The 13597-nt window shown below is 45.6% G+C and overlaps 1 protein-coding gene across 3 annotated transcripts in view; it reads right to left on the bottom strand.

The window, feature by feature from the left end:
* The window catches only part of STAG1 (STAG1 cohesin complex component), a 1346357-nt gene that overhangs the window by 592678 nt on the left and 740082 nt on the right, over positions 1-13597 (bottom strand). For all 3 annotated transcript variants that reach the window (XM_078665875.1, XM_078665876.1, XM_078665877.1), the window contains exons 11-12: positions 12975-13073; positions 758-837 (exon numbers count right to left, since the gene is read on the bottom strand). In XM_078665875.1, coding sequence (XP_078522001.1) covers positions 758-837; positions 12975-13073 — 179 coding nt within the window. The remainder of the gene's footprint in view (positions 1-757; positions 838-12974; positions 13074-13597) is intronic.

Raw genomic sequence — 13597 nt, 5'->3', positions numbered from 1 at the left:
TGACACCCAAGTTCTTAACCACTTCTGGTCTGTCATCCTGCAGCAGCAAAGAAAGAGATTGGACACTGAAGGACTAACAGCACCTCGGGGACCTGTGATTGGAGCAGAGAACAGGGGACGCTCTGGATATGGACATATTCCCGATGTATCATGGAAATAGTTGTTGTTTGTTGACTTTAAAATGGCTGCTCTCATTAAAGTAAAGAAAGGTAAAGCATAATCCTCGCCTCCGGTCCTGACATAGAATTACATTACCCAAGCCTTTTCACTGTTGTTCATGTGAAGCATGACAAATAATTATTTATGTAGATATACACGTAGTAAATCCTGACTTAGTTCCGTTCATTGGCACACTGACTCCGAACCCATTAACACCGAAACAGAGTTTAAGTGCACACCAAATATTAAACGGCAATGTAAATAATGCTGATGTAACAGCAGGTACAATATAAATGTCAGATGGCTTAATTGGGACGATGTTAAAAAGGCTACTTCACCCCTTTTCAAAAACTATTTTATCAGATTCCTCTGTGCAGCACAAAATTGTGTTTTAATTGGTAAACTAAAGTGGCTGATCTAAAGTTAACAAAACAATTAATTTGTACTATAGCATTTTCGCGAACACCAATGTTTCCTTGTCTACAGAATATTTTGAGCAACAATTTTCTTTATTGCACAGCAAAGATTGGTCCAATTTTTTTTCCATCACACTAAGAAATGAAATTTCGGGTTCCAAAGACACTATGAAATAACTCACTGAAGAATGAGAGTGACCAATCGAATAGCTTCAACAGCAACGTCATACTCTTTATCAAGGGTCATTGATACAATGCGGTCCTGTGGGAACAAAAATGTAACCTGTATTACAACATGCATATTTATCCAAGTGGTAAAAGAGCAGTTTGATTAAAAAGGAAATTATCACCCATAAATACCAACTTACACACTCATCACCAAAACCCAAATGTGTGAAATGCTTGTGGGGTTTGCACTGAATTATTGTTATATCATTTCACCATGTTTAATGAGCTGACACATGCTGTGCTGTGACAGGTCTAAAATGTTTTTTTACAACAAAGTCAACCTTTGTAAGAGGACAGTCCTGGCCTGAAATAAACCAAGGGAAGAGGGGCTGTGAAGGGTGACTAACAGAATCTTTTTTTATTGCAGCGCAGATGCACAGTCTTCCTATGATTTTGTGCCAAGAAGGTAGATTTCTTAGCCGTTACTGGTGTACATTCTGTAAAATAGGGGAAACTATGTTTTCTGTTATGTTCAGACAGGTGTGGAATCCGGTGTTCTACTTTCTCTCAACAAAGGAGCTGTGTTGTACCATAGGTCTGTTGCTTTTCTGATCAACTGTGGAGTTAAAATCTTGGAAGAAAATTGACGGAGAATGTGCAGTGCTGGTACTTTCATTGAAGGGTGAAGGCCAGTTGAAGAGGGATATTGCAGGTGTTTGAATTAGGGGTTTGTAAGTACATGCTGACGCACCTCAATCAATACTATAAAATATTTGGTGTCTGCGGATTTAGAGTACACTGATTCTTTTTAGAAGGCTTAAATTCAGAATTTCATTAAACGTCTTTGGAGTGTCACAAATGAAAAACATCTTTAATTGTTCTTGAAGTTCTCTCATAAACTCTAATACCCCAATAAGAATGTGACAGAAGCGGGGGCCAAACAGGAACTTGCAAAACCTCAATAGCTTAAACCACAGTTTTAAAGTTTACTTTTGTTTATTCACATTTCCCCAATGTCAAAGCCAATAGGTCTCAACTGTCAATGTATTTTAGCCATGTTGACTAGTGGCACAGCTGCTGCTCAGCATAGCTTAGTCACGAAAAAAAGCGATATGATGTAGCCAGCGCTGGCAGAGTCATAGCGCTACTGTTTCATAACACTACTCTTTAATTTGAGAGTAGCAGTGAAGTATAGAACAACTATCAGTTGGAGCCCCACTGTAATGAGCTCGTATAGAACGGAACGGAATTACTCAGGAGAAGGCCACCCAGAGAAGTATTGTATCCAGAGGCTTTCAGAGGGCATTAGCGCTAAATACCACCGGCAGCGCGTCTATTTTAAAGCTTTTTTGTTTGCAGCTACAATTTTTATTAAAGGGGAGATTATTTTCCCGACAGAATTTTTAGGTGTATGCCCACTCACCCGCATTTAAATTGTTCCCTCACCGCTGTTTTTAGCGGGTCTCTGACCACGGCCACAAACACCAGCGCCATATTAGGGATAGTGAGGACGGGCTTTTGGGAGCCATCTTAGGGCAGCGTTCTAGCTGTCAGGCGGCGATTGTACGACGTCTATTTTAACCAGCCACATGCCTACGCGCAGCGTTGACGCGCAGCGGTCGCGCCATGGGCGCGCCGCCAGAGGCGAGCCCATCTGCGCCCATCCGCGCCCAGGCGGGACCAGGGGCCAGAATCCCTGGTACTTCTCCCAGGTATGACAGAATTTTCTTATTACAATTAAATAGAATGGATTTACAACCCACCCAGGAGTGTATAGCCATATTACGACAGGAGGGGCTATATCGGGTCGCACAGCCGAAGGAAAGGAGACATAGTCGGACGGCTGACACCATTATTAAGTACGGTTTGCTGAATACTCGCTCCGTACAGAGGCACCATTTAGAACTCTTTTCCCTATTACAGGATGATGGCGCTGATATTTTAGGGGTCACAGAAACGTGGCTGGAGGAGTCCTCAACACCGGACTTGGTAGCCTCTCTCCCCCCGGATTTTAAGGCTCTCTGTCTCAATCGCTCGGGAACAAAGAGAGGAGGGGGGGTAGCGTTTTTCTATAAAAATGACTGGAAGACGGAACAGATTTGCGCGGAAAGTCTTGGTGGAGCAGAGGCTCTAGGAGTGAAATTTGAGAGGGGCCCTATTTGTTGGGTCATCCTACTGATATATCGTCCTCCTTGGGCTGAGCCAACCTTTCTGGATTCCTTCCTGGAGGTCGTACATGACCTCAGGTCTCGATATGAGAATCTGATGATAATGGGAGATTTTAATTTTCATTGGGAGCTCGCACCAAAGATAGGGCAAGCACTTCACCTTGAAGAGGCCTTAACGGCTCTGGGTTTGAGTCAAATGGTGTCCGGCCCTACTCATGTTAGAGGCCATACACTAGATCTGGTGTGGACCACGGATTCTTGGCCTGACAAGGTCAATGTGGCGCCATGCGTTTGGTCGGATCACTATCTCATCACAGGCCAGAGAAAGGTTAAACAGGGTGGGAATAGGCAGAGAACAGTGTGGAAAATGGTAAGGAGATGGAATGACATTAACAAGGAGGAGTTGGCCGGTCATCTCCTAAACTCTGTTGAATTAAATATGATTAACGAGAGTGTTGAGGTAAGTAGTCTAAAACTACTCGACAAACTGAAGAATGTCATTGATGTTGTAGCTCCAGCAAAAAAGGTGAAATGGGTGGAAAGAGGGAGGGGGGCCCCCTGGTTTGATGAAACTTTAAGGTCTAAGAAACAGGCGCTTCGTAAGGCAGAGAGAGCCTGGAGGAGGGATTACAACAATAACGCCAGGAATATATACGTGCAGGAACTCGCACAATACAAAAGGGCTATATTAGCTCGCAAAGCGGAGTTCTTTGAAAATAGAATAGCCTCAGCCCGGGTTCCGCAAAAAGAAATCTTTAAGGTACTCAAGGAATTGAGGAACACTAAAGAGCAGAACCCAGAGTTCTCACAGGCAGACTGTCAGAATTTCCAAGATTTCTTCATAAGGAAAATCGAAGACATCCAGAGTGAAATATCTCGGACACCAATTTTGGACTGCCCATTATTAATTATGCCAGAGCCCCCTGAGGCACATCAGTGTTTAAACAAATTTTCCCTGATTACCAAGGAAATGCTGGCTAGTTTAGTGGAGAGAGTAAATTCTGGCTCGCAGGCAGATCCCTGCCCACCTAATGTCTTCAAACTAGCGATGTTAGGTTTGGAAGAGGATGTACTTACCCTCTTCAATAGATCCTTAGAGATGGGTCAGGTTCCCACCTCATTTAAAGAAGCTAGATTGATACCGCTTCTTAAGAAATCGGGTGCTGACGTAAAAAATCACAAAAATTACAGGCCCATCTCTCAATTGCCTTTTCTGGCCAAATTGATAGAGCAGCACGTCTTAAAAGACCTTTCTAAACATCTGGAAACCAACGCTCTGCTAGAGCGGAATCAGGCAGGCTTTCGAAAACATCACAGCACGGAGCTGGTGATGTTATCCATCCTGGATGAATTAAGATGTAGAGCCGACAAAAAGATCCCCGGGGCCCTGGTGCTTTTAGATCTCTCAGCTGCGTTTGACACGGTGAATCACAACCAACTGTTGGAACGCCTGAGAGATCTGGGCATCGGGGGGACCGCACTGGGCTGGCTGACTTCATTCCTGCAGGGAAGATCGCAGAGGGTCCAGCTGTCAGATTTAATTTCTACATCAGCGGCAATAACATGTGGGGTACCGCAGGGATCAGCCCTGTCGCCGCTCCTTTTTAATATATACCTGCAGCCTCTGATTGCCGCTCTAAACCAGATGCAGTGCCAGATCTACAACTATGCCGATGACACTCAGATAATCATACAAATTGAGGATCCATCTGCAGCCCAAGCTAGGTTACACAACATCCTAAAGTTTACGAGCAACTGGATGTCGTCCAACTCCTTAAAGATCAACCCAGAGAAGACCGAAGTGTTGCCCATTACCATCTCGGGCAACCCGTGGAACGATCTTCTCTGGCCTCAGGAGTTGGGCATGGCCCCTATACCAGCAAAGGTGGTGAAAAGCTTGGGCATTCATATTGATGATCACCTATCTATGAAAGATCAAGTGTCGTCGGTGGTAGGCACATGCGTTGGCCTCCTCAGGCAACTTCGGAAAATCTCGCCAATGCTGTCTTTTTCCACTCTCAGGACGGTGGTGTCGGCAATGATTTTAGGGCGCTTGGATTATGGGAATGCCCTTTATATCGGGATTACCCAGCAATTACTCTCACGACTGCAAATTGTGATGAATGATGCAGCTAGACTGATATTTGGGAAAGCTAGGGGCACGCATGCCTCTCCTCTGCTCTACCAATTACATTGGCTGCCCATCAGGCAGAGGATTTTATTCAAAGGTCTATGCATCGCACACAAGGCGGTCTTTGGCAACGCTCCCAGTTATATTAAAGCTAGACTGGTGCATTATATCCCTAGAAGAACTTTGCGCTCATCTGAGGACGTTCTCTTGGTAAGCCCGCGCTATCGTCTGACCACCCTTGGTGGACGCGCTTTTTCAACGACCCTGCCGGCAGCTTGGAATAAGCTGCCTCCAGGTCTAAGGAAGGAATCAAACTTACTACCTTTTAGGCGAATGTTAAAAACTGTGCTTTTCCGAGAAGCCTGGGGTTCAGTATAATCTGTTTTGCCTATCCTCCTGTGATGATGAGTTCCCAAGTACAAGCGCTTAGAGACCAATCGGTGATAATGCGCGATATAAATGTAATAAATAAATAAATAAATAAATAAGTGTCTATACTGCTTGTAGTTTTCGTGTCAGTGGTGGGTGTGTGCTTGCACTTGAGTCATATACAGACGGCTGTACTGTATATAATGTGTACTCTGTGCCAATGTTTATTTTGTCTGACTAATTCGGGAGGGTGGAGGGCTCTGCCTCGTTTGCTGAAGTGCCGCTGGGCACATCCACATGACCAGGGCAGCTTGTATGGACCACCCAGACCAGTTGGGAAGAGCTCAATGGGGGCAAGTGAGCAGCTGCGCACAGGTTCACAGCTGAGCATGCATCACTAAGTGCTCAGTTGTGTGGTTCTGTTTTAGTGTAACGTAAAAAAAATGCCCATTTGGGTTACTGTACTAAAAAGTAGAGGGACAGGAAAAAGCCGAACTAGGGCGGGGTTCAAGTTGGGGGTTGGATAAGAACAACAGGGGAAGAGAGGTGAAAGGAAAAAAAAAGCAACATTGTTAAGGTAGACGGCCTGAAAACACAAGTACTCACATGGAGTGCCATAAGAAAAATTATTAGGTAGATCCAAAAACGGGGGCAGTGTACAGGACAAGGACTTGGTCCACGCTGTAGGGGAAGGGGAACACAAGAAGAAGACATGACACCCGCATGCCTTGATGAACAGAAAGAAAGTAAATGAGTGTTGCTGAAGCTTTATCAATGGCAATCTATGGGTTGGCTGTATGCCCTCTGATTGAAAACATATAGTTTACCTGTCGGTGTAGTTTTGCAGCTTGAAGACTTTCTGGATTCACTATGCTGTGCATTATTCCGCCATCTAGTGGTTGGGTCCGGAATTGTCGTTTTTTTTCGTGGCACAGGTGGGCGTCGTCATACCACCATTTGGTGTCCTTTGTGACGTTGACGTGCTTCCTCCTGAAGCTCCCACCTTTAGTCGCCATCTTCGGATTCTTTTTTCTTTTATAGTGTTATTTTTGTTTTTCCTCTTAATTTCTAAGTCTTGTTCATCTTTAATCCCTTTCCTCCTGTCTCATCTTTCTGGCGGAGGAGGGTGGGTTCGCTAGTGAATCCAGAAAAGTCTTCAAGCTGCAAAACTACACCGACAGGTAAGAAACTATATGTTTTGCAGCATAATTCTTTCTGGATTCACTATGCTGTGCATAGACTTTGTAGCTGTTTGTCCTTATTGTGGTGGCTGGGTGGAAGATGAGCACTTGTTACTGAATATGTGTTGCAAGATCTTCTGTCCCACTTGCGCTTCTTTGTTAATTTGGATATACACACAGTAGTGCTTAGTGAAATTGTGCACTGAAGACCATGTTGCAACTTGGCAAATGTCTTGAATCTGTGTGTTAGCTAGAAACGCAACTGTAGCTCCTTTCTTCCTTGTTGAGTGCGCATGAGCTGCTCCTTGTAACTGTTGCCCAGCTTGTTTGTGGCATAGTTGAATGGTTTGTGCAATCCATCGAGCAATGGTATTTTTGGTAACTGGTCATCCCAAAAAACTGCTTGCGAATGAAACAAAGAGTTGCTTTGCCTTTCTGCACTCCTATGTCCTTTCTATATAGTGCATCACCACCCTCCTGGCGTCCAGTGTGTGCAGCGCACTCTCCGTGCTTGTGGCTGGTTTTTGGAAAAAAACTAGGTATTTGGGTTGTTTGGCTGATGTGGAACCGAGACACCACCTTTGGCATGAAGTGTGGGTCTGTTCTCATTACAATCCTATCACTGTGTATATGCAGGTAGGGCTCTTGAAGTGTTAGTGCCTGCAACTCACTTACTCTCCGTAGTGATGTGATAGCTACTAAGAAGGCCGTCTTTAGTGTAAGCATGTTTATTGTAACCTTGTGCATGGGCTCGAATGGTGCCTTCATCAATTGGGTCAGCACTACGTTGAGGATCCATGCTGGTGCATTCTGTTTGGAGGTGCGATCCTCTTCGTCCCTTCTAGAAATCTTTTTACAACTTGTGAGGTGAAGAAACGTTTTCCCGTTTCTCCTCTGGTCTAAGCCACAATCGCCTTTAAGTGTACCGTTAGGGACATGTAGCTTACTTTGCTTTGCAGTAGATGTGTTAAGTATTTTAGCACTGTTGACTCCCTTGTGATTTTCGTTTGCAATTTTTCCCTAATGCACCATCCTGAGAATCTCTTCCTCTTTGCTACGTAGCATTTCCTTGTGGTAGGCCTTCTTGCTTCCCTGAGCACTGCCATTGTGCTTGCCTGTAGTTTGAGGTGTGCAAACTCTGGGTATTCAGGAGCCATGCCGCGAGGCTGAGGCTCTCTGGCTCTGGGTGTACCACCCTTCCGTTCTGCATTATTAACAGGTCCCTTCTTTTTGGAATGTGTGTTCTGGTGCCTGCGCCAGCTCCACAATCTGCGAGAACCATGATTGTCTGGCCCACTGAGGAGGTACTAGTATCAGTGACATGTTGCTGATCCTGCATTCGCTGAGTACCGGTGTATCAGTGGAATTGGGGGAAATGTGTATGCGAATGTCTTTGACCAACCTATCCATAGCACATTCCCTTGTGACCGATGGTCTGGTTGTCTGGATGCGAAGTAAGTATTGGCATTTTGGTGTGTTGCAAATAGATCTATTTACGGTGTACCCCACTTCCGCAATACACTCTGTATTTCCTGTTGGTTGATCTCCCATTTGTGGGATTCTGAAGTCTGCCTACTGAGTCTGCCTCCACTTTGTCCTTCCCTTGGTGATGTATTGCTAGTAGGTCTATCCTTAGTGGGATGGCCCATGTCCATATCTCCTGTGCTCCTCGACAGTGCTACTGACTGTGTTCCACCCTGCTTGTTGATGTAGAACATGGTCGTGGTGTGGTTTGTTTGGATCAACACCCTGTTTCCGTACAGCTGCTTCTGAAATGCTTTCAGTACTAGGAACACTGTTTTTAGTTCCAGTTAATTGATGTGCTTGACCGAATCCTGTTGCGACCATAGCCCTCTCACCTTAAGCTTGCGCTTATGCGTGCCCCACCCCAGCTGGGAGGCGTCCGTCGTGATGGTCACTGTTGGAGTTGATTGTGTGAATGGTTTCCCCTGAGATATGTTTTGTTTGTTCCACCACGCTATTCACTGCAGCCCTGCGTGTGTGACAACAACTAGATCTTCCCAACTCCCAGTTGCCTCCCAACTCCCAGTTGCCTGTGACCACTGCCGCTGTATCCATTCCTGGAATGGCATCATGTGTAGTCGAATATTTTGGACTAGGTGAATGCATGACGCCATCCATCCCATTAGCTTGCACATCGTCCTCACTGTCAGAACTTGCCCCTTGCGGTAAGGACGTGTTTTCTTCAGTATCGCCAATGTTCTCTCCCTGCTGGGGAACACATTGGACTGTATGGTGTCTATCTCTGCCCCTAAGAATTTCTTGATTTGTTCTGGCTCTGTTGACTATTTCTCCCAATGAGTCGAGAAGTCCTGTCCAGTCAGTCTTAGTATGACCTGCTGGATGTGTAGTTTGCATTGCTCGTACGAACTTGCCTTAACAAGCCAGTCGTCGAGATAGGGGTATACGTGTATGCCTTGCCTTCATAGGTGTGCTGTGCCAGCTGCTAGGCATTTTGTAAATATCCTTGGTGTGGATTTTAGGCTGAATGACAGTACTGTGAACTGGTAGTGGCTTTGGTTGATCACAAACCTTAGTAGGCGCTTGTGTTTGTAGTTGATGGGGATGTGCAAGTATGCGTCCTTTAAATCTATAGTAGCCAAGAAGTCTCCTTGCTGTATTTGTGGGATTACCTCTTGTAGGGCGGTCATTTTGAATCTTTGAGTCCTTATGAATTTGTTCAGGAACCGTTAGATCTAGGATAGGTCTTAGTATTTCGTCCACCTTTGGCACCAGGAAGTAAGTTGAGTAAACCCCCTTGTTCCTTTGGCTCTGCGGTACCACCTTTATTGCCTCCTTGCTGAGCAATTCTTGCGCCTCTAGCTGCAAGAGCGAGAGCTCCTTTGCCGAGTGTGCCTTTCTTCTTGGTTTTCTGTTTGGAGGTTGACTTCCTAACTCTATACAGTATCCGTATTGTATGATGTTTAGTATCCATTTGTCCGATTTGACCTTCCTCCATTCCTGAATGAGGTCTCTTATTCTTCCCCCTACCGGTGTGGAGTGTTCGAGGTACTGTTTGTCGTTGAAAGTTTGGCTGCTGTTTTTTTCTTTTTGTCTTTCCGCCCACCCAGAGGAGTTGCTAGGGTGGGGGGGCCTGATGCATGGCGGAGTCACTTGGTTGAGGGCCGCTGTCCTCCCCTTCGTGTTTGTCCTCGTCAGTTTCCACACCCTCGAAAGGACTGTCCCCGGGGTTGGTACTGCCAGTTTTGCTGCTACTGCTGCTGGCCTTGGTTGTTCCCTTGGTAGCCCTGCTGGAATGTTTGGTGTGATTTGGTCAGCACGTTGCCTCCACTTCTACCACCTGGCCTCCTTGTGGGTGTGCCTCTTCTCATTCCCCTGAACTGCAACACTCCCATGGACCTTGCTGTTTCGTTGTCCTTTTTGAGCTCCGTCAACTTGTTGTCGACTGGTGTACCGAACAGTTGCTCTCCATTAAAGGGTGTATTTAAGATGTTACTTTGAACCTCTGGCTTGAATCTTTTCCTAGTCACTCCTATCATCATTAGCCTGCTCTATGTTTCTACAGCATCTAATGCCGATTTCAGACATGTGTTCGCCATGCTCGTTCCTTCTTCTACCAGGTGACCTGCCCTTTGTTGGTACTAGTCTGGTAGATGCTTTAGGAGCTGCCCCACTCCATCCCAGTGTTGGTATGCGTGCCTGTTTATCAGGGCGTTAGAATTTGCGATGCGCCAATGTATTGCCGCATTTCTCTCCACCTTTCTCTCTGTGAGACCCATCCTCCTACTCGCCTTGTCTGGAGGTGGTCCGGCATTTGTGGGAACATAAGCCCTCTTCCTAGCGGTTGCTGCAATTATGGAGTCAGCTGGCACTGACCCTCGAATGTATGCAGGGTCCTTTGAAGAATTTTTGTACTTCTTCTCTGTTCTAGGTGTCACAGCTTTGCATACTGCTGACTTCTTAAAGGCCTCTAGTCCCTGGTACAGCACACTAGGGAGTATGGGCAGGAATTGGGTCCTAGTCTGTTGAGGCAGTAGAGTTTCCAGGAGGAAACATGACTTGGGCTTCTCCTACTCCATTTTCACTCCCTTCTGCACAACCATGTTGTAGATCCCTATGTCGTCTGGCGGCGAGGGCCTCAAAGGGCAAGTGTCTACGCCTTCTACTGGCGATTCGGCGTCAAGATCTTGCCATTCCATGTCTTGTGCCTCCGAGGACGTCGAATCCCGGTAGGATCGGAGATCTTCGTCGCCTTCTCTCTCGAAATAGTAGTCTTCTCCCAGTTCCTCGACTGGTTTGGGCGGTTCCGAGTCTTCGTCGTCCCTTTCGACTTCGACCGTGGGATGGTGTATTGGCTCACCTTGTCGAAGTCCTTTTTCCGCTGTCGAATGCTCGCCATTTTGGCCTTGAGCTTCCTCTTCTTCCTCTCCATCTCGGCGGCATGTTCGGCGTCGAGGGTTGGAGCGCTTCTCTTCGAGGCAGTCGACGACTTCTTTCCTCGGTGCCGAGGTGTCCTTCTCGAGGGCAACCTTTGACGTCTTTGAGGGTTTTCGCCGATTGGGTGCCTTTTTCGAAGGATCCGCTCGGTTGGCTGTCCCTGGAGGCTGTTGCTTTCGTCGAGTGTTTCGGCGGCAGAGCTCCCTTCGAGGACTTTGCTTCACTTCGAGTGTCGCTTGGGGGTTTTGCTTCACTCTTTCAAGTGTCGCTTGGATGTTTAGGGGTCGACGACTCCCTTACCTCCTTTAACGTCTTCTTATGGACCTCGACGACTGTGCAGTCTTCCGGTCCTTCGGCGATCTGGTCTTCTCCACTGGAGAGGCCCAAGTCACGTAGCGATGGCCCCTGCCCCTGCATGTTGTGGTTCGCCCTTCTTTGCCTCTCCCTCACTCTGAGAGTCTTGGGTGTAAACGCAGGCGTTGCAGTCTTCGCTTCTGTGGTCGAGCGGCAGGCAGAGGCTGCAGACTGGATGAGGCATCTTCTGGGCGTACATGTGGTGGCATTTGGTGCAAAACTTGAACGGTGTTTTGTCCATCCCTGTGCTCAGGAAGCCCCCTGCGAACGCATTCTCCGTCAAATGTCGAGGTTTTGTTCATTGAAACTTCTTCCTCGTCGCTCCGGATAACTGATCTGTAGTCCGGTATAGTTGAAAACTTGACACTTCGTCAAATTTTCTTTGTTTTTGCTTGATTCCTCTTCCAAAACTCTGGAACTCTTCGCCAACGATCCAACCCAACGGCGGAAAAAAAAATCTGAAGATGGCAGTCAAAGGTGGGAGCTTCCAGAGGAAGCAGATAGACGTCACGAAGGACACCAAATGGTAGTATGTTGACGCCCACCTGGGCCACAAAAAAAAAAGAAAGAATAAAAGACTACAATTTCGGACCCAACCACTAGATAGAAAGATTCACGCTGCAAAACATGTCTCGCAAAGCAAATAGGTCAGACATATGGTCAGACATATGGGTGAGCTATTGGCTTTGTCAATCAGTTAGGGGGAGATGAATGGGAGGGCGGATGGGAATGGTGAATGGAATGGAATGGAATCCACCTAGCCAATGCTCAAATTACTCCGTCCTGCTCCCTTAACCAACACTATGGGAGATAACCACGAGCCTCTAGGGAACAATAAATAAATCCAGAATCCACAAGAAAAGTCAGCAATTGACAGAGTATAGCCCACATCCACGGAAATCAAATTAACACATGCTCTGATAGAAAGGCTTGCCCATGTTGATAAGAACCTTCAACCGCTCGGGGAAAAAAGAACATATAGGGGAAGTGGACTTGGGAGGTTATGGAAACAGGAACAGGATATGGGAGAGGGCCTGAAAACCCAAGTTTTCATTTTAAGTGTTCAAACAACGAAAAAAATAGTTCCTACAATGGGAACAGTGGATGGATACCAGTATTTGGTCCATGCCCTGGGGGATGGCTAAACACAAGAAGAGGCAAGACTCATGCATGCAATCGACAAATAGGAACGGAGGATATGAGAGTGAAAATGGAGCGAGCAAATGGCAAGCCTGTGCGCAGGCTAAAGCCTAAAGATTGGGGGGAAAGTCTCTTAGAGACAGCACATGGGCGGTCTTCCCGAGACATAATAAATTAGTGATTTCTTTTAATGGAAAAAAACCCAACACATGGTTTCTGATTCTTCCGTGCATATGAACAAAATGTAACCTCTCTGAATTTTACATTTTGGGAGTTATCTGCAGAACTGGGAAAAGTATGTCATACAAAACATTAATACTGAGGTCAGACTAGAAAAACTCAAGATGTGTACTTTATCATACTTCAAATGCACCAAAAAAGATTCCAGTTTTAGTTTCCCTGGCACTATTGAAATAACCTTAAAAATAAACAGCTTAACATTATTTCAATATAATATTGTTCAGCTTACCTTGAATCGGTTCGTAAAAAGTTCCAGTTTAGGAAACAGTTCTCTGTTAGTGTATAGGCTCTGCAGTGCTTTCAAACATTTTAACCTCACTTCACCTTGCTGAATAAAAATAAAAGACTATAAGGTGGCAGCATTTCAAGAAACCATTTACATTGTGAATCTGAATACTAATCAGTGTATTTCTAACACCATGAAGCTGCAGATGTAAATTATGAACTAACTACTAAGGTTCCCACCTTTTAGCACTTCTGACATTTGCTAATGGGTGTTTTCTAACTTGCAATATTCTTTAATAAAAGGAGCCCAAGCCTAAATTGCTTTCGGACACATTTCTAGTACACAGGCACAAGATAGTTCCAAAGGAACTCACTATCTAGCGAATGTTGTCTTATTTCGGAATATCAAAATGAACCATCAACGTTTTTTCCCCCCTCATAAATGCCAAAGTATTTTGTTCACACAAAGATTTTCAAAAAAGAATCGACAGATTATATAGTGCCCTACTTTAAGGGGGCTTATCCACCAGATTACATTATAATTACATTGTACTTGGTCAATTTCTATTCTTGTTTTTTTACATGCTGCCTCAGTTCAAGAGTTTATGAACAACATAAATAGCTAGC

Source organism: Lissotriton helveticus, chromosome 11 (assembly GCF_964261635.1).
Source record: "Lissotriton helveticus chromosome 11, aLisHel1.1, whole genome shotgun sequence".
NCBI lineage: Eukaryota > Metazoa > Chordata > Amphibia > Caudata > Salamandridae > Lissotriton > Lissotriton helveticus.
This window is presented reverse-complemented; position numbering and strand designations above follow the sequence as displayed.